The sequence below is a fragment of the Leuciscus leuciscus genome (genome assembly GCF_965113295.1).
Source record: "Leuciscus leuciscus genome assembly, chromosome: 3".
In the NCBI taxonomy this organism is placed as follows: Eukaryota; Metazoa; Chordata; class Actinopteri; order Cypriniformes; family Leuciscidae; genus Leuciscus; species Leuciscus leuciscus.
This window is the reverse complement of record NC_138727.1, coordinates 52781803-52805013: the sequence shown is the minus strand read 5'-3', so window position 1 is coordinate 52805013 and position 23211 is coordinate 52781803. Positions and strand designations below refer to the sequence as shown.

Sequence of the window (23211 nt, the reverse complement as noted above, 5' to 3'; positions counted from 1 at the left end):
ATTGTTTGGTTTGAATGCCAAAAAAAAATCTTAATAGACTTTTCTCTAAGACTCTTTTCTCATTAACCTGTTAAGCTGCAACGCCACTTTTGAAAAATCCCCAGAAATGACATACCCAAACTGAAACAGATACAGTTCATGAACCCTTTGCACTAAAAGCACAAGTATGATCTCATTTGAAAGCTGACACCTGGTAGTTTATTGTAAATGTAGAATTAATTATTGTCATAATGAAAAAATTTTTTTTTAAATAGCTTCAAAGTTTTGTAAAGTTATTAGAAATTTATTTTTATTAAACATATTCACGAAAATAAAATTGAAGTGGGCCCTGGAGCAATCTAGAAATGCACTGCAGCTAAAGCCATATGTGTGACCATGTTATATTTAAAATCTGAAAATGATAAGTCTAAAACTCTGTATTTGGTTAAATGTTTTTCAAGATCATGTCAAATTACTTTATTTTGATTAGACTCTAAAAATGCTACTGATGTTTAGTCATCATCTAAGTCATCTATTCAGTCTATTGTCTCTATTGTTTTGTGGTGCAAACGAGCCCCATTCAGTCTCAGTCTCCCCAGTACACATTCACACACCTCTCCAGCCTGGTTATGGATCTAAATATGCATATCTTTTGTCTGCATTATAGTTACTAACGACTGGCTATTCACAGGCTATTCATAGGGTTTCAATCCCTAATTTATTTTATCAAAGTTCTCACTTATATTTGAAACTGTATCAAATGCACTAAAACATTTCAGAAAAGCATTACTATTTAGAAAAAAAACCCATAAAAGAATAACTTCTAGGTGACAGGTGCACCTGAGCTAGCTAGCATGTTAGCTTAGCACACCATCAATACACGACCATTTATGAGATTAAAACTATGTTTGTGCTTCAAACTTATTTTATAACTTAAGTCGATTGTTTTAAATAATCTTCTGTGATCTAATTTGGCTTCAGATAAAAAAAAAAATCAGAAAGAAAATATATTATTTATATTATGCACGATGATAAAGTCTATATCGATTAGCATTACATTATAAATATAATCTATTATTATAAAAATACCTGGCATTGCTTGAAGAACACTCAAATATCAAATATCATTTGCAATCATGTTTATTGTCTTCAAAACGTCTATATCTGCATATTACAGCGATCTCTGTGTTAGCTTTGTGTGTAGCTGCTATCAGTGACGTCCTTGAAGGTCACATGATTATGGCTCTTCTTCATGTTTATATGGAGTATTATTGTGCATATAGCGCCCTCAGGCTATTGGTATGAATTGAAAACACAGCACATCTCAGTAAGAAGCGCTCATAATGATTACATCGACGCATTTGGGTATAAATTCAATAAATATTATTCCTGTCTATAGAAATATGATGTGAATCTATGAGAATATATCAATATTTCTCCAAGTCTGCACATTTTTGAGCTAAAAGCCCTGAGGGACGTTGTTTTGTGAATCGCTGTCATGACAACAGCACAGAGTTTGTTTTTATGAATGGACCAGCTGACGGTCATAATTCATATTAAAGGTATCAACGCATTTTTCCATTTCATAACTCCTGACACAAAATAAGACATAACTGTCACTATAAGTTTCTCAGAATACAATAGTTGTCAAATACTGAAACTTGAGTCTTATATCTTTTTAATGATGTATAGTTTGTCAAGGTAAAACATTTAATCTGATAGTAACTTTGAACTAAATAAATAAAAAAACGCTTCAGTGCGCCGACGCACTGGTGAGGGTTAACATGCTTAAACAATTGCCTGATGGGCTGAATGAGCCCTTCTCTGATCACTGAGATTGTCTCTATAATCCTGTAAAGTAAAATAAATAAGAGGGATTCGGGCCGGAATTTTAGACTGGGCGTGACGTCATGCGCGTTCACGGCACGCTCACCTGGCTGTCTGGCAGGTTTGTGTATTCGCCGCCATTCTCCGTAGAAGATGGACCGGCTTGTAGTTCATTTCAAACACCAACGCAAACTCCACGTAAGATAAAAAAAAGAAAACTTTTGTCCGTGAGCGTGCATACTTGTGGCTGCAGTTTCGCTTGCCGCCAGAGGGGGCATAGTTCTGCAAAAACTCAGAGACTTGCACAATGCACCTTTAAACTCTGTTTGCATTCACTTATTTCCCAAAGTCATCTTAAATGTTTAATTGTCAATACAACTGAAACATTTGAGAGAACATCACATAAGCTGATTTGTGATGATCGCCATAATGGTGAGTTCAAACAAAAACATTTTAGGAAAATCTACATCAATTTATGAAGTTGTTGAGAATTGAACATTTAAAGGGATACTTCAGGATTTAGCATTAAGCTTTGTATCAGTAGAAAACCCGTAGTGTTTTTGAATTACCGTGCTTTCCACCCTCATATCCCCCTGAGACGTGAGATTTCTGTATTTTTTGTCTGGAAAAATGTTTTGGCCAGAGGCTAAAGACTACAGCCAGTAGGAGGGGCTGTCCCGCATGTTTTCAACCTGCCCATAGAGGGTGGGTTCTCACTCACAGAATGTACACATAGTGTCAGCCGTCTTTCTTTGGAAGCTAAGCTAGCAGGCTCTTGTTCTGTGGAGAAAGCTGAGTAGTAGGGGTTACCATCCTCTTTTTCCCGGACATGTCCGGCCGTCGAGATCGTCCAAAATGTCCGGGATTCAGCTTTTGCTTTCTGCAGTCGCCATTCATTGTTTACATGCACAGCTTTTGTTTCAATCTAACTGAATTCATTCCAATTGGTGAATCTGAATGTAAAGTTTACATGAACTTTTTAACATTGCTAAGAAAATCATATGTGCGCTGCAGTGTTGTGCCTGAACGCGTTCATTGAACGATAGTTCATGAACTCGTTCATATTTTGGGCGAACATGAACTGAACGTACTCTATTACTGCCTGATGAACGTTACTGTGAACTCGTTCATTCTGGTGGCTGTGAACGGCACGCTCTCTCAGTTTAACTTCGTTCATAAGGGTGCAAGATTTCTATAGAAATGTATTTGTCCCGTTCCGTTCGGAACCTCCGTTGTCCCGTTTATTGACGCTTCTTCTTCTTCTTCTTCTTTTCCATTTTATTGGCAACCGCACTTTACAGTGCATTACTGCCATCATCTGGTAGCTTGGAGCTCGGATCAGAAACATTCCTAGCTCTTAATATTTCTAAGCAAAAAAAAAAAAAAAAAAAAAAAAAAAAACACCCACTGGCGCTGCGTGTTCAGCTCCTCCAGCTTCCACCCCATTTCCCTTTAACTCCCGCTTCCCATCCGTAACCTTATTTACCTCCAAATTGACTTACCCTATCTCATACTATACTTCTATACATCTTCTACCTCTCTCTATAAACCTATATACATATTTATCCTACAATCTCTTCATTAAACCAGTATTATTCAAAAACTGAAACAACACAATAACCATACTATTTCCTATATCTGAATCTAATATATTCTTTAATGTTAACTCTTTCCCTTCATTCTTCCATAATTCTTCTCTTAGCACTTCTCTTTCTTCCTCATAACCATTACAATTAATAAACACATGTTCTACAGTTTCACTCTGCCCACATTTCTCACACAAACCCGTTGGATGCTTAGAAATTAAATGTAATGTTTTATTCAAACCAGTATGTCCCACCCTTAGTCTCGTAATTATACTTTCCTCCCTTCTATTTCTCCCTCTTTTCCTACCTTTTCCTACTTTCTTTTGTATTGCATATAAATGTCTCCCTTTACTCTCATTATCCCAATATTGTTGCCACTTTTTAATCATTTTCTCTTTTATTACTGCTTTAATTTCTTTTAAACTCTGTGGTAACTCAATTTCTACCATCTCTTCATCTACTGCCTGTTTAGCTAATTTATCTGCTTCCTCATTGCCTTTAATTCCCACATGAGCTGGGACCCACATAAACTGTACTTCTATTTTAATTTGATTCAACTCAAAGAGATTTTGAAGAATTTCCATAATTAAATCTGGTCTTGATTCTGATTTTTGATTATCGATACTAACAATTGCTGAATAAGAATCTGAACATATGACTGCATTTTTTATTTTCCTTTCCTTAATAATTTTTACTCCTAGCAAAATAGCCATCAACTCACCTGTATATACTGACAACTGGTCACTAATTCTAGCTTTTTTCTTCACCATTAACTTTGGCACATTGACTGCCACTCCTATTCTCATTCCTTTTTTGGAAGCATCTGTATAAATCTGTATATTATCTCCATACGTTATTCTTAAATACTCAGTCGCTCTCATTACTTCCATCTCATTATTTCCTTCACTCTGTCTTATCTCCATTAATGTTAAATCTACTACTGGATGAGAAATAATCCATATAGGAGTATGCGGATATATTACTCTTGGTACACATCTATAATTGTTTATCCCCATCTCCTTAATATCTTCTTCTACCACCCACCCAAAACTCTTATGTTTCTTCATTCCTTGTTCCCAACCCATTCCTAATATTTTCCTTGTTGGATGTACCTCATTCTGACTATTCAGATTTGTCCAATACACAGCCATTAACTGTTGTCTTCTAATATTAAGCGGCATTTCATTTATCTCTACTTGCATTGGTTTATTGACGCTGATCTAACCACTGATGTATGACTGAATCTGATACAACAGCAACACTTGATCACGACACCGGTCATCATCCAATCACAGTCCACACTCACGCGCACCAGACCATACGAATAACAAACTCTAAATTGAGAATTAATTATTATTTTGGGACAAATCATTGTTTGATTTGCGCACAGAATCCTCCGCTGTCTGGTCGCTTCGATCCGGACTCGCGCTACCGGCAAATCCCTTTCACTGTCCGACTGGGTTTTGATTTCGGCAAATCAGTTTTGACGAATTCAAACAACGTGATTATTGTGAGTCCAACATACATCCAGCCACGCAAGAAAGCATGAAATCGTCCTGAGGGAATAATATACTGATGTGATTTGCTGGCCAAGAAACATTTCTGATTATTATTAATAATAAAAAAAAAATGATGAATGATGAATAATGAAATAAACGAATAAAAGGTTCAAAGTAAATTTATCCGAAAAAAAAAAAAAACGTAACATTATAAATGTACTTGCTGAATAAAAGTAGGCTATTCATTTCTTTAATTTCTTTAAAAGTAGGCTAGTGTATAATTACAAAAGCTTTCTATTTCAGATTGAAATACTATTATTTTGAACTATGGTTTGTGTGTAATATGACTTTAATCAAAACAAATGTGTTGTCTGAAAACCTTTTAAACACATACGAACCTGAAATGACATAGGCCTACTGTGTTATGTTGGCCTAGCCTATAGCCTACAAATATTTTGAGTGTCCCTCATTTTCCTGTAAAGAACCATGCACGATTGTCCCGCATTTGTTTAGTTGGCAACCCTACCCTCAATGCTATGTAAACCCTGGTTGGATAAGGATTTTAAAATTGGATATAAAGATGAAATCTGACACATAGTTTCAGTGTTAAAACTGATAACATAATTGCTGTCTGTGGTTTTATATGGGCTGTGGCAATAATTTTGAAAAATAATAGCTCGCAGCAACATATGGAAAAAAAGATCTGAACTAGTTCATTTTTTGAAACTGTGAACTTTAGTTCAAAATTTTGAAGTTTGAACTATGAACTGAACTAGTTCATTTTAAAATTTGTGAACGGAACTTTGAACTAGTTCATGTAGAAAGTGAACTTTCCCAACACTGGTGCGCTGGCTGTTAAATATTATTATTAAATATTAGGCTAAAAGTAGAGATATAGAACTGAAACATCTGAACAAATTTTCTCTAAGTGTATATGTTTATACTTCTCATCCAACCACAATCAGATTCACTCCATCCGGATGGTGCGGTTTATTTGGATAGTTTTTATGTATTTATTTTTTTAACGATGGCAAGCCAGAATGAAAACGATTGCCGAAATGAAATGGGAGTAACAAGGCTATTTTTAAAATGTAAGGAGTAGAAAGTACAGATAATTGCGTGAAAATGTAAAAAGTAGAAGTAAAAAGTCGGCTGAAAAATAATTACTCCAATAAAGTAGCCTATAGATACCCACAAGCAAACCTATACCACACACTATAGCAAACTTCCGGTATTATGGGGATCACCACTGAACAATGGAGGCAGAGGATCGGACGATATTTCCAACCAGCGTCCAAAGGAAAGTTCAATATGGCCACAATTAACATTCAGTATGGTATGCTACGGGCCGGACTACGGCTGGCGGTGTCTGTTGGCCTTCTCTTAATCTTAGCGGGCGACGTGGAAAAGAATCCCGGCCCTGGGAGAGGAAAGCGTGGTGGAGTCTCAGAGACGATGTTCAGGACGGAGAGAACAACCCGACAGACAACATTGTTTGGGGAAACGGCTGGCTCAGAATCACACACACCTTCATTAATCGAGTCCCTTCAAAAAGAAGTGAGGGACTTAAGAGAACTCGTTGAAAAGTGCATGGAGTCAGTTCAGAGACTCGAGCATGTAAACGCTGAACTTCGGGAAGGACACGATCGCATGAAAAATCTGAACAAATGAGATAATCTTGTCTTCTATGGCATTCCGGAATCGGAAGGCCATGTATTCCTGAAAAAAATAAAAAATAAAAAACGATTAAATTAGATACCCACAATTTAGTGGGTAACGAAATATTTGTACTTGACACCTTGGCATATGATATTGCAATAGACCAGATACACAAGAATGAAATTTAAAATAAGAACAAAAATACAATTTACTTATTGGCCATTTTATTGAAAGTGAAAACAATACAACACCAAAGCAGTTTCGCAGACACTCAATATCACAATAATAGGGTGAATCAGAGCAATCTTGGGAGACTTTAGACATTTTACTGTGATTGTCATAGAGCTTCTTGTGATGGTGCAAGACATGAACGCATCAGAGGTTTGGTGTCCCAGATCACCCTAATTCACATTGTGAGAAACTGGATGTTGTGAGTTTATTATAGCAATGAGAAAATAATGACAATTTTACATTTTCCTTCTAACAAATTCATATGAACATCAGCTGGAAGAAATTCACAATAAAAAAAATAATATATATATATCACTAAAATAATAGAAGAAAAAGCAAAGCAACACCAGATAAAACCTAGTTCTCACAAATCCCCTTCCTCTTCTCTGAGCAGGGATGATCATTCCAGTTGTTCACAGGGTCTTTTGTAGGCATCACTTCAATACAGTCCTCATCTGCAACATAGCTATTCGGCTCACCTTTGAACCAAAACCTGAATAAAATGTGTCAGATTTTCAGCTACTCTGAACCCCAAATATTCAATAATTTTTTTTATCCATTCAGCAAACAACAAAGGAGCAGCTTAACAAGCTATTCATAATAAAAGAGCCAACAATATTCACAGCACCAGATTAGCACGTTTCATGAATAGTAATAAAATAAAATAAAAAGGAAAATAAAAATAAAAAGGAAAAAGAGAGGATAATTTATTAATAGAATATATTTATGGGAATAATAAATTATGGTTGTTGTCATGATTGTGTTTGTGGAAGAGCTGTGTCTAATTTATAAAGGTTGTGATTATCTTTTTTTATTTTATTAGATTAAACGCATCTGTAACGGTTATAACTAATAAGAAAGAATATTATTGTTATTTAAAGGCGACCTATTATGCCCGTTTTTACAAGTAATGTAAGTATCTGCACGATCACGCTCATATGGCATTGCAGTTCTTCATCATCATACAAGTTTATTGTCTGCATACATTTTAAAGCAATATCAGTCTAAAAGTGTGATATATGGTTTTCTAGGCGCACACATTTTTGAGGTTCAATGAGGTTCATCCGGAAGCTCAAACGTGCTGCGTAACACGAGAATGAACCTCATTGGTTCTTGCAGAAGCTCAAACGTGCTGCGTAACACAAGAATGAACCTCATTGGTTCTTGCTGAAGCTCAAACGTGCTGCGTAACACAAGAATGAACCTCATTGGTTCTTGCTGAAGATCAAACGTGCTGTGTAACACAAGAATGAACCTAATTGGTTCTTGCTGAAGCTCAAACGTGCTGCGTAACACGAGAATGAACCTCATTGGTTCTTGCTGAAGCTCAAACGTGCTGCGTAACACGAGAATGAACCTCATTGGTTCTTGCTGAAGATCAAACGTGCTGCGTAACACGAGAATGAACCTCATTGGTTCTTGCTGAAGCTCAAACGTGCTGTGTAACACAAGAATGAACCTAATTGGGTCTTGCTGAAGCTCAAACGTGCTGTGTAACACAAGAATGAACCTCATTGGTTCTTGCTGAAGATCAAACGTGCTGCGTAACACGAGAATGAACCTCATTGGTTCTTGCTGAAGCTCAAACGTGCTGCGTAACACGAGAATGAACCTCATTGGTTCTTGCTGAAGCTCAAACGTGCTGCGTAACACAAGAATGAACCTAATTGGTTCTTGCTGAAGCTCAAACGTGCTGTGTAACACAAGAATGAACCTAATTGGTTCTTGCTGAAGCTCAAACGTGCTGTGTAACACAAGAATGAACCTCATTGGTTCTTGCTGAAGATCAAACGTGCTGCGTAACACGAGAATGAACCTCATTGGTTCTTGCTGAAGCTCAAACGTGCTGCGTAACACAAGAATAAACCTCATTGGTTCTCACACTTCAGTCGAACATGCTTGAGCTTCTGTTTACCACAACTGTGTGTGATGATCACTGTTTGTATATGAATAAAAGCCTAAATTCAATCTGCTCATCATATAAAGTGATTAAGTCTTATCAGAAAATTTGGACATTGTTTTGAGTCTGAGTAAAAACGATGTTCGTATAATTTTATACCTGTATTGTGAAAAGAGGGATGAGATTGAGTCGCATATGGCGAACATGTGAATAGCTTCCGATGCTAAGCTAACGTTAACACGTTTCATGCTCTGTACTGTTAATGTATGAAGTTTTTATGGTTATCTAACTGTATGATGAAAATACAGCGTTATTATACTGTTAAAATATGTTCGCTCTTACAGCTCCGGGTAGAACATCATGGATTGCCGTCTCTGTTTACGACATGGTGTAAACGCAGCATAAGCTCATAGTTTTGGTTTAGGAGGAACTATAAATGGCAGTCGCTGTTTGTTTTTGGCGCTCGGTGACGGTCTGTCTAACCCTGCATAGCATTGTGTATAAATTACCTTGTGTATAAATAGAACGCAATGATGTTATAAGCAAGTTGGTTTGCTTTTCGTGGTAGCTATTTTGTGCGAAATTTAATTGTTCTTTTGCACTGTTATAATACGCAAATTGAGAGAAACGAAACAAGTGTTTGTGTTGGCTGTTCTTTAAAGGAGGGGTATAATGCCCTTTTCACAAGATGTAAAATAAGTCTTTGATGTCCCCAGAGTGTGTATGTGAAGTTTTAGCTAAAAATACCCCACAGATATTTTTATATAGCATGTTAAAATTGTAAATTTTTGAGGGTGAGCAAAAACGCACCGTTTTGTGTCAGTTCCTTTAAATGCAAATGAGCTGCTGCTCACGGCACAGGGGGCGGAGCTTCAAGAGCTTCAAAAACTTTTAGCCTTTTATGTTCAAACCGTAATCAGACAATGATGGAGAGACTCAAGAAGAAGTGACATGTAGAAGCAACAGGACGTTTCTGAATGGTTAGTTGATGAATTAATGTAGCTGATGTGAAGTTATCTTCTAGTCATTGATTAGCATATTCTGCCTTGATAATCTATAAATCGTGTTCAGGGGGCGGGGTTTATGTAAATTCTAGGGTTAGTGATGTCACTAACCCAGGAGGAATGTCGTGTAGTCTCTACTAGGGCTGGGAATCACTGGGTACTTCACGATACGATACGATACGCGATACATTGTTCACGATACCGATAATATCACGATATGGCGATACTGCGATAATCGATATATATATCATGTTTTAAGAAATAAAACGATTTTTTTTTTTATTAGGAAAATGAATCTCCATTTATTTTTTGGGATGAAACACAATAACAAAAATAGCTTGTGTCTTATCAGTTGCAACAAAACAGTCACAGGCACTATTTTTGTTTTGCTCGCAGATGATTTTTTTCACTCGGGAGAAATCGAGTGGAATCGATGATGCTCGCATGGTCGCGGCTCGCAGCGTGTGAGAGGAATTACGACCCGAGCCGAGCACGTTACGAGCACCTCCCGACCTCCCGATCATTTTTAAACATGTTTAAAAAATTCGGGGAGTCGGCCCGATTTTCACCAGCTGTTCCCTATTGCCCTAATCATACACAACCACGTCGATGGGGCTATACCTCAGTGGCAGCAACCATACAGCGTTCGCACACTGTTACACACACACACACACACTTTTCTCTTTCTCTCTCTCTCTCTCTCTCACTCTCTCTCTCTCAAGTTTTTATGTTGAAAGGAATGGCTACTGTTCTCTGCTTTTCAACAAATCATTTGCACGCACATTTATGTCATTTTTCTATCTGAAGCTTTGCCTGCATGCATGCATGCAACATGACGGTCTCTGTGTTTAGCGCGAAAGCCCACGTGATTGCTGCCGGCTCGGGATAAAATTCGTGCAGGACAGTCGTGCCGTGTACCAGCTACTTTGACGCGATTATCAGTTAAACTGACTCGCAACGTGTGCAATATCTCACGACCTCCCGAGTGTCCGAACTCGTACCGTGTACGCCCGCCCTAACGGCTTTTAAGATCGATACTTGGCAAGAGCGCATCGAGAATCGATCGCGGGAGTAAATATCGCGAGATATCGCCATATCGATATTTTGGCGCACCCCTAGTCTCTACCAGCCGTTTGTTGTAGTCCTTAAAAAGCGATTTCTTTAAAAGAAAATATCTCCCTTTGTTTTGAACTTTGAGCATTGTAACTTTGCAGATGTTGTTTATGCTCAAACAGCAACATTACACACTAACTAAGGTTAAAAAAGTTAAATCATAATCAACCACCCCTTTAAAATATCTATATTCCTTTTTTTTTTTTTCAGGGAGACTACACATCCATTGTGAGTGTTTTATCACTTACCCTTGTTTCAGTGTTGAATTATCCACCCATTTCATGATCCCCTCAGTCTCAATGTCAGACAAACCAATCCACACACTCTCCTTGACTAATGAAGTTATGCGCCTCTGAATAAAAGCAGGAATAAGTGTGATTCCTCTCATTGATTAACAGACACTCACACAAACTCAGAACACTTAATGCTGAATGGACTAATACAGTGCCAGGCATGATGCACACCTTTTAGATTTTTGATATTTTATTAAATAAACTGTCAAATCATGTGTAAATATTGCTATATTTTCTGTAAACCTACTGCATGATCTTGTATTTATTTCAACTATCGAAAAAGTGTGCATCGAAAAAGAAAAAAACTACATTAACAAAATAAGTCTCTGTTTCGGAACAAAACAAACAATCTATGACAGTGGTTCCCAATCCTGGTCCTGGGGACCCACAGCTCTGCACAGTTTGTATGTCTCCTTTATCTGACACACCCAGTTCAGTTCAGAGCTCTTTCCTAACGAGATGATGATCTGAATCAGGTGTGTTAAATGAGGGAGACATGCAAACTGTGCAGAGCTGTGGGTCCCCAGGACCAGGATTGGGAACCACTGATCTATGACACCTGTCATGCTGATGCCATTCCCCATAGCATCAATTTCAGACGCGCCGTTGAAGTTCTGCTTCAAAAGAGAACCCACCTACTTTGTTCAATGTTCAGCCTGAATGGGTGAACCAGTAAAATCGACTGGTCTAAATAGTTCACTCAGTCAGACATCTCCACATCGAAGTGCATGTACTTAAATATGTTAATTCACAACTACATTTACTTGAACAAGCTCTGTATGCCACTGAACTCACCTGCTTCTCTTCAGTGTTGATAATGACCAGATCACCTCCTCCATCCCTGCAGAACTTCCTGCTCTCAGACCAGCTCTTCAACTCACTGGATATGAAGAAAAAACCTGGACCACACAGATTTTCATATATAAACACTTTTTAAATATACAATAAAAAATAAATTACTTAGAAAAAACAGTTGTTTACAAACCTCGTTTAGACACTTCTCTCTTCAGTTCCTCACTCAAAGATATGACTTTGCTTTCTAACTCCAGTTTCTTCTGACTCAAAGAGTTGAAGTTGTTCTTCAGTTGGTCTTTTTCAGTCATTAGATCAGTGTTCTTGTCCTGTAAGCTGATGATAGTGTGATTGAACTCTTCAACTGTGTTCTTGTAACTCTTTAACAGGTCTCTCTCTGCTGTGATGGTGATGTACAGTGTGATGAAGACCAGCAGAAGAACACAAATGAGCCCGAGACACACTGTCATCAACACCAAACACCTGCGTCCTCCTGACAAACAGAGACAAAACACACACATATCAGTTAACAACAATTCACTTAGAATTCATATTATTAGAAATATAGGCTCAAATAAATCCACCTTTATCTTTAGACAATACACAGGCCTTTTTAACAAAACGTTTATTCTTTGATAATGATAGCGGAATATCTACAGTAAAATATGCAAATAAGAACATGTTGAATAGTTAAATAAAATAACTTCATGTTAATAAATACCATTAAATGCAGAAACATGAACACACTGTTCTTTGAAAAAAGATTACATTTATAAGTAACATTTCTCATTTCCTCAAAAGTTAACAACACCATTTCTTCTTCAAATGAAACTTTCTACTTACTGCACTTTCTATCTTTTCCTCCGTCCTGGCTGTGATTCTGTGTTTGAGGTCCAGTTGTGTCCTTAATATCATCATTTTCAACGTTTTCATAAATGTCCTCTAATTCCATTATTCGCTCTAATGTCTGACAGCAACCCAGATAGCAACATTGTTTCGGCCCAGATCCGGCCCACATCTGGCACTTGTGGAATACGGATCTGGCCCACATGCAGCGTGGAATGACGGCCCTTGTGTGGCCCATTCCTGTTTGCCAGATCTGGGCCACAAGCAGGCCATAGCAATGCCACATGTCAGCCAAGAGCAAAGAAATAAACCAGAACTGGACCTTATCTGAGCCACAAAATCTGTGTATATTAAATATGGAGTCATCCCAGCCTGTTAACAAGCAGAATCCCTGAAGGAAAGAAGAGAACAGATAAAGAGACAAGCAGAAACACAAGAACTACAACTGACTTCAGACACAGTCTTAGATGAAATCAACTGAAGAGAAAAGAAGACATTAAATCTGTGAAGATCTCAGCAGAGGAGGATTAAACAACTCCACAAACAGCATTACCAGCTTCACTTATTACTAACCAGACTGACTTTATTTCTGTCAGACGTCTACAAAAGTTTTTATTGAGATTTAACAGAGGTTTAACTCTAATGTGTTTCATTTGAAATCACCATAAGAGTGATTAGTGTTTCCATTAGTTGGGCTCTTAACTCGTATTATATCTTTTGTCTTTTTTGGCCACTGTGACAGTGTGTGTGTTAAACACATTTGCAGCAGCAAAGAAAGCTAAAGTGAAATGAGATCAGGTGATCATGGTTACCTGTTGATGATTTTACATTCATCATGAAATAACCTTTTTCACTGATGTTTTTGGAATCTAACAATTGTGTTGTTGCATTAATATTGTCACAACACAAACCCTGTGTTACTACAGAATGAGATCCAGCAATATCATAACAAGATAGAATACTTTATCAAACATGAGCACAAAAAATAAGTTTAATATGACACACACAGACATCAACAATCTGCGTATGAATCTCAACAATGGTGACAATCAAAAGTACTTTGCTGCAATGCATGCTGGGTACCAGCATAGTACAAAATTCCCAGAATGCACTGCAACGTGAATAAATTATGCAGCTGAATTGTCCTATAATTTTGTTTGATTCTAAATATTTGCTTTTATCTTTTGCTGTTGTTTTTGTTGTGAATTAATAGCTTTTCAGTGATGTTCTGAATTTATCTGTTTATCTAAATATTTGTGATTTTCACCATTGTTGAGATTCATACGCTGATTGTTGATATCTGTGTGTGTCAGCATAAGTTAATCTTTTGATCTGATTGTTTGTTAAAAGCTTTAAAATGATTGTTATAATATTGCTAGATCTCATTATGCAGTAACACAGGGTTTGTGATGTGACAATATTAATGGATCAACACAATTGTTAGAGTCCAAAATCATCAGTGAATCAGTCTATTTCATGATGAATGTAAAATCATCAACAGGTAACCATGATCACCTGATCTCATTTCACTTTAGCTTTCTTTGCTGCTGCAAATGTGTTTAACACACACTGTCACAGTGGCCAAAAAAGACAAAAGATATAATACGAGTTAAGAGCCCAACTAATGGAAACACTAATCACTCTTATGGTGATTTCAAATGAAACACATTAGAGTTAAACCTCTGTTAAGTCTCAATAAAACTTCTGTAGACGTCTGACAGAAATAAAGTCAGTCTGGTTAGTAATAAGTGAAGCTGGTAATGCTGTTTGTGGAGTTGTTTAATCCTCCTCTGCTGAGATCTTCACAGATTTAATGTCTTCTTTTCTCTTCAGTTGATTTCATCTGAGGCTGTGTCTGAAGTCAGTTGTAGTTCTTGTGTTTCTGCTTGTCTCTTTATCTGTTCTCTTCTTTCCTTCAGGGATTCTGCTTGTTAACAGGCTGGGATGACTCCATATTTAATATACACAGATTTTGTGGCTCAGATAAGGTCCAGTTCTGGTTTATTTCTTTGCTCTTGGCTGACATGTGGCATTGCTATGGCCTGCTTGTGGCCCAGATCTGGCAAACAGGAATGGGCCACACAAGGGCCGTCATTCCACGCTGCATGTGGGCCAGATCCGCATTCCACAAGTGCCAGATGTGGGCCGGATCTGGGCCGAAACAATGTTGCTATCTGGGAAGTGTTCACAGATGTGCTGTGGTTGAATGATAGTCATGGTTTCTTTTAAATAGTGCTAACACTAAACAGGAAGTGGCTTTATTAGTTCAGACACAGAGAAAAATACTTTCATTCCCACAACAAAACTCTCAGAAACTCTGCATAGACTCAAACACCTTTAAACAGGCCCAACCTAAACTCAATATTATATTGATAGCAATAAACTGAAAGGGAATGAATACATGTTGTTAAGCTGGGACTGAGAGGATGATGGAAGGAAAAACAGAGATTAACTATTAAACACAAGTGGGTGTACATAAAAGTGGAGTATCCCTTTAATGACACACACACTCATACTGGCATATCAAGTTACGGATACCTGCCACAATCAAAAACAAGCCATCCAAGCAATGCGGTTTGCCTAATTGGTTGCCTAATTGGTTGCCTAATAGTGTTAACACAGGGAAACAAGTTAATGACATCAGTATTTAATCACTTATTATACTCAGTGAATTTAGTTATCACAATCGTCCATTAGTTTACTGCTACATCTGTAACTGTAGCCCATCAGCCCTGTACCACACAGCAAAATCCCTAGAGTTAAATGAACTCTGCTCAGAGAATATTTAGTCCCACTCTACAGAGAGTTAGGGCGTTTTTCCACTGGGTTCGTTTGCTGCGGTCCGAACCCGAGTGCGCTAGTTCCCGGCGCCTCCCGCAGCGTTGGTCTGGTTTCACACTCAATTAATTGTATCGAACCCAGGTGCGTTTGCAGTGATCTTACGTCATCGCAAACGCAATCAAACAATGATATCGACAGTGATACGCATGCGCGGGATACTATACTTCCTGAACAAGCGCGCACCCGAGTCCGTGTTGCTTGCACATTAACGCGAACCGCACCACGGTTCGGGAGCAACCGAGCTCAGACCACCTCCTCCAGGTAGTCTCGGGTTCGGTACTCTAGTGCGCACCCGGGTCCGATGACAGCGTTCACATTAGCGATTTTTCATGCGAACCGTGCCCCGGTCCGCACTAAACTGCCAGTGTGAAAGCGCCCTTAAAGTAACTCTGAATCTGTGTTCAAATTAGTGAGATAATAAAATGATTAATTAATTGATGATTGACCATTAGTGATGAACACCTGCTGTCAACAAGCAGAATCAATGAAGGAAAGAGAAACACAAGAATTACAACTGACTTCCAGCCAGTGACACTCATTTAATCACTGAATTGTCTCATTAAGTTTAACTCTGATTCAGAGTTACTTTAAAGGCCCTTTCACACCTACCTTGTATGGTCCGGATTTTCTGACTTTTCAGTTTGATCCGAATCAAAATTACAGGTGTGAAACCTCCCCCAGACCAACTGTCCACACCAAACAGATGAAATTTGGTCAGACGAAAAGAGGTAGTCTCGGTCCGGATCAAACTGAACAAAGGTTTGGTTTGTTTCTAGTGTGAAAGCATTGTCTGTATGGTTCAGATTTTCAGACCATTTACAGGAAGTTCCGGTGGTTTTCGCAGAATTGCTTGCAGTCTTCTCCTACTTTACTGCCGGCGACGATAAAATGTTCGCACAACGAGGACGTTAATTTGGCGAATTTGAACTAGCCTCGAGTATAGTTGGTGCTGCAGGGAGTAATGCCCTAATAATAACAGCATAGTGGCAACGATATGCGTCTGTTCATTCATTCTTGTCAATGTTTTTATTTATTTATTTTTATTCTTGTCAAAGTTATCCACCGAATTGACAACACGCTGACGTCAGACGCACATCCATTTACAAACCAATCAATGTCAAGATGCAGCCCACAAAGATGATGACGACAGGATGCATGTCATGTAAAGTTCTTTAGTGCGCTCGCATAATTGCAATGTGAAACCAAACCAACACTTACCGAATGTATAAAATGTATCAAAACATGAACTTTGGTTCGGACCGTAATGTGGACTTTCAGGTGTGAAAACGCCCTAACATTCTTTAGAGTGGGTCCAAATGTTCTCTGAGCAGAGTTAATTTAACCCCTGGGGATTTTGCTGTGCATGATGGAAACTAGATGAGACAAAAAATGTACAGGTCTTAGAATAAACTAGTCAAAAATGTCACTTCTATCGTTTACGGTCTGCATTATTATTTTAAAGACTTCTTTAAAGTCATTGAGTTTCACTTTTCAAACATTTAAATACAAATTGCCCTCTAAATCTATCAAATCTGAACTGCCTGTAACATCATTTCTTGTAACTATCTCTGTGTCTATGACTTTCAACTGAAACGTGCTTTACTATGAATAGCTTATGACACAGGCTCAGCAGAGTTTAGCTGACTTTGAATGAGAGAGAGACTCTGAGGCATTCAGGACTGGTACACTGCATTTTCATAAACTTTTAACATAGTTTCATTCTACTATCTATTAACTCTAGCCCAGCTTAAGACATCTTTACCAAAAATTACACATGTCGTTTTTAATTTCTAAATAATTTTGGACTATCTTATACATTATATCTTATATGTAGATATATATTATATCTCTGAATTTTCTTCAGTGTTACAAATGATTTTTAGCACATCTTTTGAGTTTATTACTTTCTTCTCAAATAATGTCAATATTCCAAAAGTGAGAAAAAAATATATAGTAAAAGCATTTTTAAAATTACTTGGACACTTTATTTGCAGTCCTTTGTTATTAAAACAAACTTGTTGATCTGACTTATCAGTGCAGAGATGTTCTCCATAAACACCTGCAATTGCTGATAAGGCTCCAAATTAAGTAAAAGTCAAGGGTCAAGAGCCCAACGAAAGCAAACACTGATCTCCGTGATGGTGACCTCAAACGAAACATTTTCAATAAGACATCAACATCTAAACCTCTGTTAATTCTCTATAAGATCTTCTGTAGACGTGTGACAGTACGTCTGGTTAGTAAGTGAAGCTGGTAATGCTGTTTGTGGAGTTGTTTAATCAGATCCCGGCACCAACACTGAATATTTGGAGAACGTTCTTATAACAAAATTCTGTTAGCTGTTAAATTCTGTAATTATTGCACATTAACACTGGTGGATTTGTGTCAGCCTCAACTACATCAGCCGACACCTGGCCTATAGTTTGATCATTGTGAACTTGTAAACGGCTCCAACTTACTCATTCCATTGAAGCATTGTGTCCCAATTAGGAATGTAGTCACTGATAAGCAGTTCTCTGTATTATTCTGACAGTCCACAGGTGGCCTATTCAGTCACAATAGCTGAATCATAATCTGCATCATTATCATTGGCAACACATTCATTTTCATTACAGCTGCACGGAAACACTCAACATGTTCTAATGAGTTTTCACAAAGTTTTAACTTGAGTCACACTTGTCCAGGGAAATGATCCCGACCCAGAATTTCCTTTACTTGCTTTTTGTAAAGCAAAGGTATTCATAAATAGTTCCATAAATTATATCAGAAATTAAATTTTTGGCGCACACAGCAAAAACTCCTGGGAGTTTATTTGATTCAATACTCAAGAGTGTTAAAGTGTTAAAATAAGAGTGTTAAATGAACAATGAAGCATTTAATGAGATTATTAAGTGATTAATTGAGTGAAGATCAAATTGAGTGAAGCGGCCAAAAAGACAAAAGATATAATAAGAGTTAAGAGCCCAACTAATGGAAACACGAATCACTCTTATGGTGACTTCAAATGAAACACAGAGTTAAACCTCTGTTAATTCTCAATAAAAACTTCTGTAGACGTCTGACAGAAATAAAGTCAGTCTGGTTAGTAATAAGTGAAGCTGGTAATGCTGTTTGTGGAGTTGTTTAATCCTCCTCTGCTGAGATCTTCACAGATTTAATGTCTTCTTTTCTCTTCAGTTGATCATCTTAGACTGTGGCTGAAGTCAGTTGTAGTTCTTGTGTTTCTGCTCGTCTCTTTTTCTGTTCTCTTCTTTCCTTCAGTGATTCTGCTTGTTAACAGGCTTAATAAGGCTGAAATTACTCCATATTTAATATACACAGTTTTTTTGGCTACGATAAGGTCCAGTTCTGGTTTGTTTCTTTGCTCTTGGCTGACATGTGGCATTGCTATGCAGAGGTGTAAAGTCCAGGTTCAGAAAGTAAAAGTCCTCCTCAGTATTTTGTTCCAATCACCTGGATTTGCTAATTCAGACTAACAATCAGCTGATTGAGTTTATGGGTGGAATAAACATATGGCAGGACTTTTACTCTTTGACCCCTGGAATTCCCACCTCTGGCTCTGAGCAGTGTTGATTTAACACTGGGGATTTTGCTGTGAAGAACAGTACTGTGTGGGGGTTTCCTGGTGACAGATTTCATATTCCAAAGAATATTTTTTTTCTGGTTTTGGGGAAAGGAGCCATGAATAACAGATAGTTGAAGAGACACCACCCAAAAAAGGAGAACAAAATTCTTCTAAGTTTTCAATCTTGAGCACACTTCATCTGTGAACACATAGACTACTGTATTGTAAGACTGTGAGTTAGAGCAAATAATGAAATCAGGCAGGTATATTGTAAACAGAGTTACTGAAGGCACAACTGGACCTCAAACAGAGAGTCTCTGGCAGGATGAAGAAAAAGCTCCAATGTGCAGTAAGTAGAAATTGTTTTCTGATGTAGAGATGGAGCTGGTAATGGAGCAATAATGTTACATGGAGCAATAAAGATACAAAAAATTTCAATCATTCCTTTTTTACATTGTAAAATCCAACAGTTGTTCTAACTAACACTTTTTAGTTAACTTTACTTAAACTCTTAATTGTAAAAATCTTCGGTACTGTTCACATGCTATGCATTGGTTATTCAGAAAACCCAAGTTAAGATTAATTGATTGGTTTGAGTTACATTTTGTCAAGCAAAAACAAATGTAAATTAAAAAATTATTTTTAAAATAAATATAAAGTTATAAAGACAATATGAAGACACCAGAGATGGTGTTGTTAATGGTATCACTAATGTTTTATCAGTAATTGTCACATGCAAGTTCAAATATTTTTTCTTAGAACAATATGTCAATGTTTCTGCTTTTATATAGTGCTGTTATATAGTGAACTGTTAAAGCAAATCCGACACCCGTCTCCAGGGTGACCTCTAGTGGTCAGAACAGTGTAAATGCAACAAAAACCCGGGCCAAACATGCATAAAAATACATTTTACAAATCTATTGCAAAAAAAATGTTTTAAGTAAAATCTCTTTCGAATGCAATTATCTAATCAACTAATAAGATTATCAAGTGTCTATATGCTATTTGATAAATTGTCAGGGTTTGTTTTGTTTGTTCTATGAATGGCTCAGCTAACAGGCCAATCAGACACTACTAACTACCATCATTCATTTTAGAACCGAACCATTGATCCGGAACAAACAATTCGTAAAGGTTTCAAAGCTTCATGAAGCAGTGTTTTGAAACTGCCATTTTATTTTTAATGTATTAACACTTATACACAATTTTTTTGCCCAATATGGTCATCTTTAGATATTTTACTATAAAGCAATGTTTGTCTTGTAACTGTGCGTTCACACCGCCGCCGTAGAAAGATGCGGGGACGCTCTGACACTCTGTAGATCGAATGATTTGACTGCAGTCTGGAATCCTCTCAAGCGGAGGACTTCTATATTCCGATTGGTTACCGTTGAACTATGTCATAGTTCATTACCATAAAGGTGACCTGACTTCAACTCTTCTCGCTGCTCTCGCCGCCCAAGAAACGCAGCGCTTGCCGGAGCTCACCGCCGACTCGCATTGAAAATGAATGACTTCCGGCCACTTTGATGCTCTCGGCGGCGGTGGTGTGAAAGCACAGTAAAAAAAAAATATATATATATATATATATATACTATAAAAGCACATTATATAAAGACAAAGATTAAAAGGTTGATTTTATTCCTTTATTTTTTTTTGTGCAATAATATGAAGGGTATACACTGATATGTGTGTGTTTTGTCTCTGTTTGTCAGGAGGACGCAGGTGTTTGGTGTTGATGACAGTGTGTCTCGGGCTCATTTGTGTTCTTCTGCTGGTCTTCATCACACTGTACATCAACATCACAGCAGAGAGAGACATGTTAAAGAGTTACAAGAACACAGTTGAAGAGTTCAATCACACTATCATCAGCTTACAGGACAAGAACACTGATCTAATGACTGAAAAAGACCAACTGAAGAACAAATTCAACTGTTTGAGTCAGATGAAACTGGAACTGGAGACCAGAGTCAATAATCTCAGCGCTGAGAAAAGCCAGTTACAGAGAAGTGTTGACTCTTTGAATCGGAAGAAACTGGAGTTGGAGACTGAACTAAACGAGAAGTTATCTAAACAAGGTTTGTACAAATGGATTTATATGTTTATTTGCACTTTACAACACGAATAATGAGCAAAGTGTTTGTGTTTATTGAAAGGAAATGGATTTTTTTTCATATCCAATGAGGAGAAGAGCTGGTCTGACAGCAGGCAGTTCTGCAGGGATGGAGGAGTTAATCTGGTCATTATCAACACTGAAGAGAAGCAGGTGAGATTGAATGAGCGATTGTTAGTTAATGAGAGGAATCTCACTTATTCCTGTTTTATATTCACATGCAGAGACTCATATCCTCTGTAGTCAATGAGAGTATGTGGATTGGTTTGTCTGACACTGAGACTGAGGCGATCATGAAATGGGTGGATAATTCAACACTGAATCAAGGGTAAGTGATAAAACACTCACAGAGAAACATTTCGGATTCATCTGTTAAGTCCTTTTTATAAAAATGAGATAATGTCAACCTTCAAAAATTACACAATCACGACAACAACCACAAAAAAAAAAAAAAAAAAAAATACTTCTCATAAATAAATTGCATGGATAAATTCTTCCCTCTTTTACATTTCTGCACTGCTGTGCTAATCTGGAGTGCATTTCCCAAAAGCATTGTTGGCCAACTATGATCACAATTTCCATTGAATTCTATTGGTAACGATGGAACTTGCGACCATAATTGGCTTTGGTAAACGCACCCCTGAACTCCTGCTCTGCTATTCTGGTGCTGTGAATATTGTTGGCTTCTTTATGATGAATAGCTTGTTAAGCTCCTCATTATTTGTTTGCTGAAAAACTTTAATTGAAGAATCTGGGGTCCTGAATAACTGAAAATCTGACACATTTTATTCAGGTTTTGGTACAAAGGTGAGCCGAATAACGAAGGACAAAATGAGGACTGTATTGAAATGATGCCTACAAAAGACCCTGTGAACAACTGGAATGATCTGCCATGCTCTGATAAGAGGAAATGGATTTGTGAAAAATATATCACTGTAAAACCAAACAATTTAAGCTAACTCATTCATTTGAGGACACCGATTACCTCAATTCAATTAAGTTTATATATAGTTATAAATACTCTGAATTATTTTAATCGAGTCCACTAAAACAAGGACATTTTTCTTAATACACAATTAAACTTTACACTGCATTCAAATACCTTACTTCACTATTGAGTAAAAACAGTGAAATTACAAACTTTAAATGAACTCAGAGCACTTGCAGTTACTGTTAGCTCACAAAATCACACACAAAGTCTAACTAACTCATAACATTTGAGGACACAGATTATCTTAATTCATTTAATTTTTGAAACTAAAAGGAGATAATATACATTGCAATCAAGAAATTAAGTGATTAATTAAGTGACTAATTAAGTGATGATTGAGCATTAGTGATGAACACCTGCTGGTAACAAGCAGAATCACTGAAGAAAAGAGAAACACAAGAACTACAACTGACTTCAGCCACAGGCTGATTAAATCAATTTAAGATAAAATACATTAAATCTGTGAAGATCTCAGCAGAGGATTAAACAACTCCACAAACAGCATTACCATCTTAACTTATTACTAACCAGTTTAACTTTATTTATGTCATGCGTCTACAGAAGTTGATTTGTAGTCACCGTGATGGTGATCAGTGTTTGCTTTGGTTGGGGGTTTGACCCTTGATTTTATAGCATCTGTTAAATACATCTGGTTGCTGAGACTGTGTTTATAAAACATGTTTATGGTACAAATGACAAAAGGAAATATTATCAGGTTTAGATGGTTGTGCTTTGATGATAAAAAACATCAATTAATGACTTGATTCACTGATCATTTCTAGAGCTTAATTTCTGATTAAACAGGTGATGTTTTATTAATTATTGTATTGTTTATTATAATAGAATTGTGATTCTACTATAAAAGTCATTGCTGTGCCAATCAGATTTTAAAAACCTTTGTGGTAGCATGATGACTCACATAGATATCAAGAAATAAACAAATGAACCTCGACAATGGTGACGATTAACCAA

General features: G+C 37.2%; 2 protein-coding genes across 2 annotated transcripts; one reads left to right on the top strand and one right to left on the bottom strand.

The window, feature by feature from the left end:
• Positions 1-6845: 6845 nt before the first annotated feature.
• Positions 6846-12854, bottom strand: LOC309493824 (uncharacterized protein). The gene is made up of 5 exons (XM_082163086.1): positions 12727-12854; positions 12077-12376; positions 11887-11990; positions 11047-11150; positions 6846-7274 (listed from the first exon to the last, which is right to left on the bottom strand). The coding sequence occupies exons 1-5, from the start codon at positions 12833-12835 to the stop codon at positions 7139-7141; spliced, it is 753 nt and encodes a 250-aa protein (XP_082019212.1). The 5' UTR covers positions 12836-12854; the 3' UTR covers positions 6846-7138.
• Positions 12855-19226: 6372 nt separating this feature from the next.
• LOC309493810 (uncharacterized protein) lies at positions 19227-23211 on the top strand. Its single transcript, XM_082163068.1, has 5 exons — positions 19227-19484; positions 20851-21213; positions 21292-21401; positions 21473-21576; positions 22042-23211. The coding sequence occupies exons 1-5, from the start codon at positions 19385-19387 to the stop codon at positions 22205-22207; spliced, it is 843 nt and encodes a 280-aa protein (XP_082019194.1). The 5' UTR covers positions 19227-19384; the 3' UTR covers positions 22208-23211.

Bases quoted from the DNA above. Each gene is read 5' to 3' on its own strand.
- LOC309493824 (XM_082163086.1), bottom strand. From the start codon at position 12,835: ATGGAATTAGAGGACATTTATGAAAACGTTGAAAATGATGATATTAAG. The intron at 12,377-12,726 runs GTAAGTAGAAAG...TCTGTTTGTCAG, and splicing joins AGGAAAAGATAGAAAGTGCA to GAGGACGCAGGTGTTTGGTG. The intron at 11,991-12,076 runs GTTTGTAAACAA...TGTGTGGTCCAG, and splicing joins GAGAGAAGTGTCTAAACGAG to GTTTTTTCTTCATATCCAGT.
- LOC309493810 (XM_082163068.1), top strand. From the start codon at position 19,385: ATGAAATCAGGCAGGTATATTGTAAACAGAGTTACTGAAGGCACAACT. The intron at 21,214-21,291 runs GTTTGTACAAAT...GTTTATTGAAAG, and splicing joins CGAGAAGTTATCTAAACAAG to GAAATGGATTTTTTTTCATA. The intron at 21,577-22,041 runs GTAAGTGATAAA...CATTTTATTCAG, and splicing joins AATTCAACACTGAATCAAGG to GTTTTGGTACAAAGGTGAGC.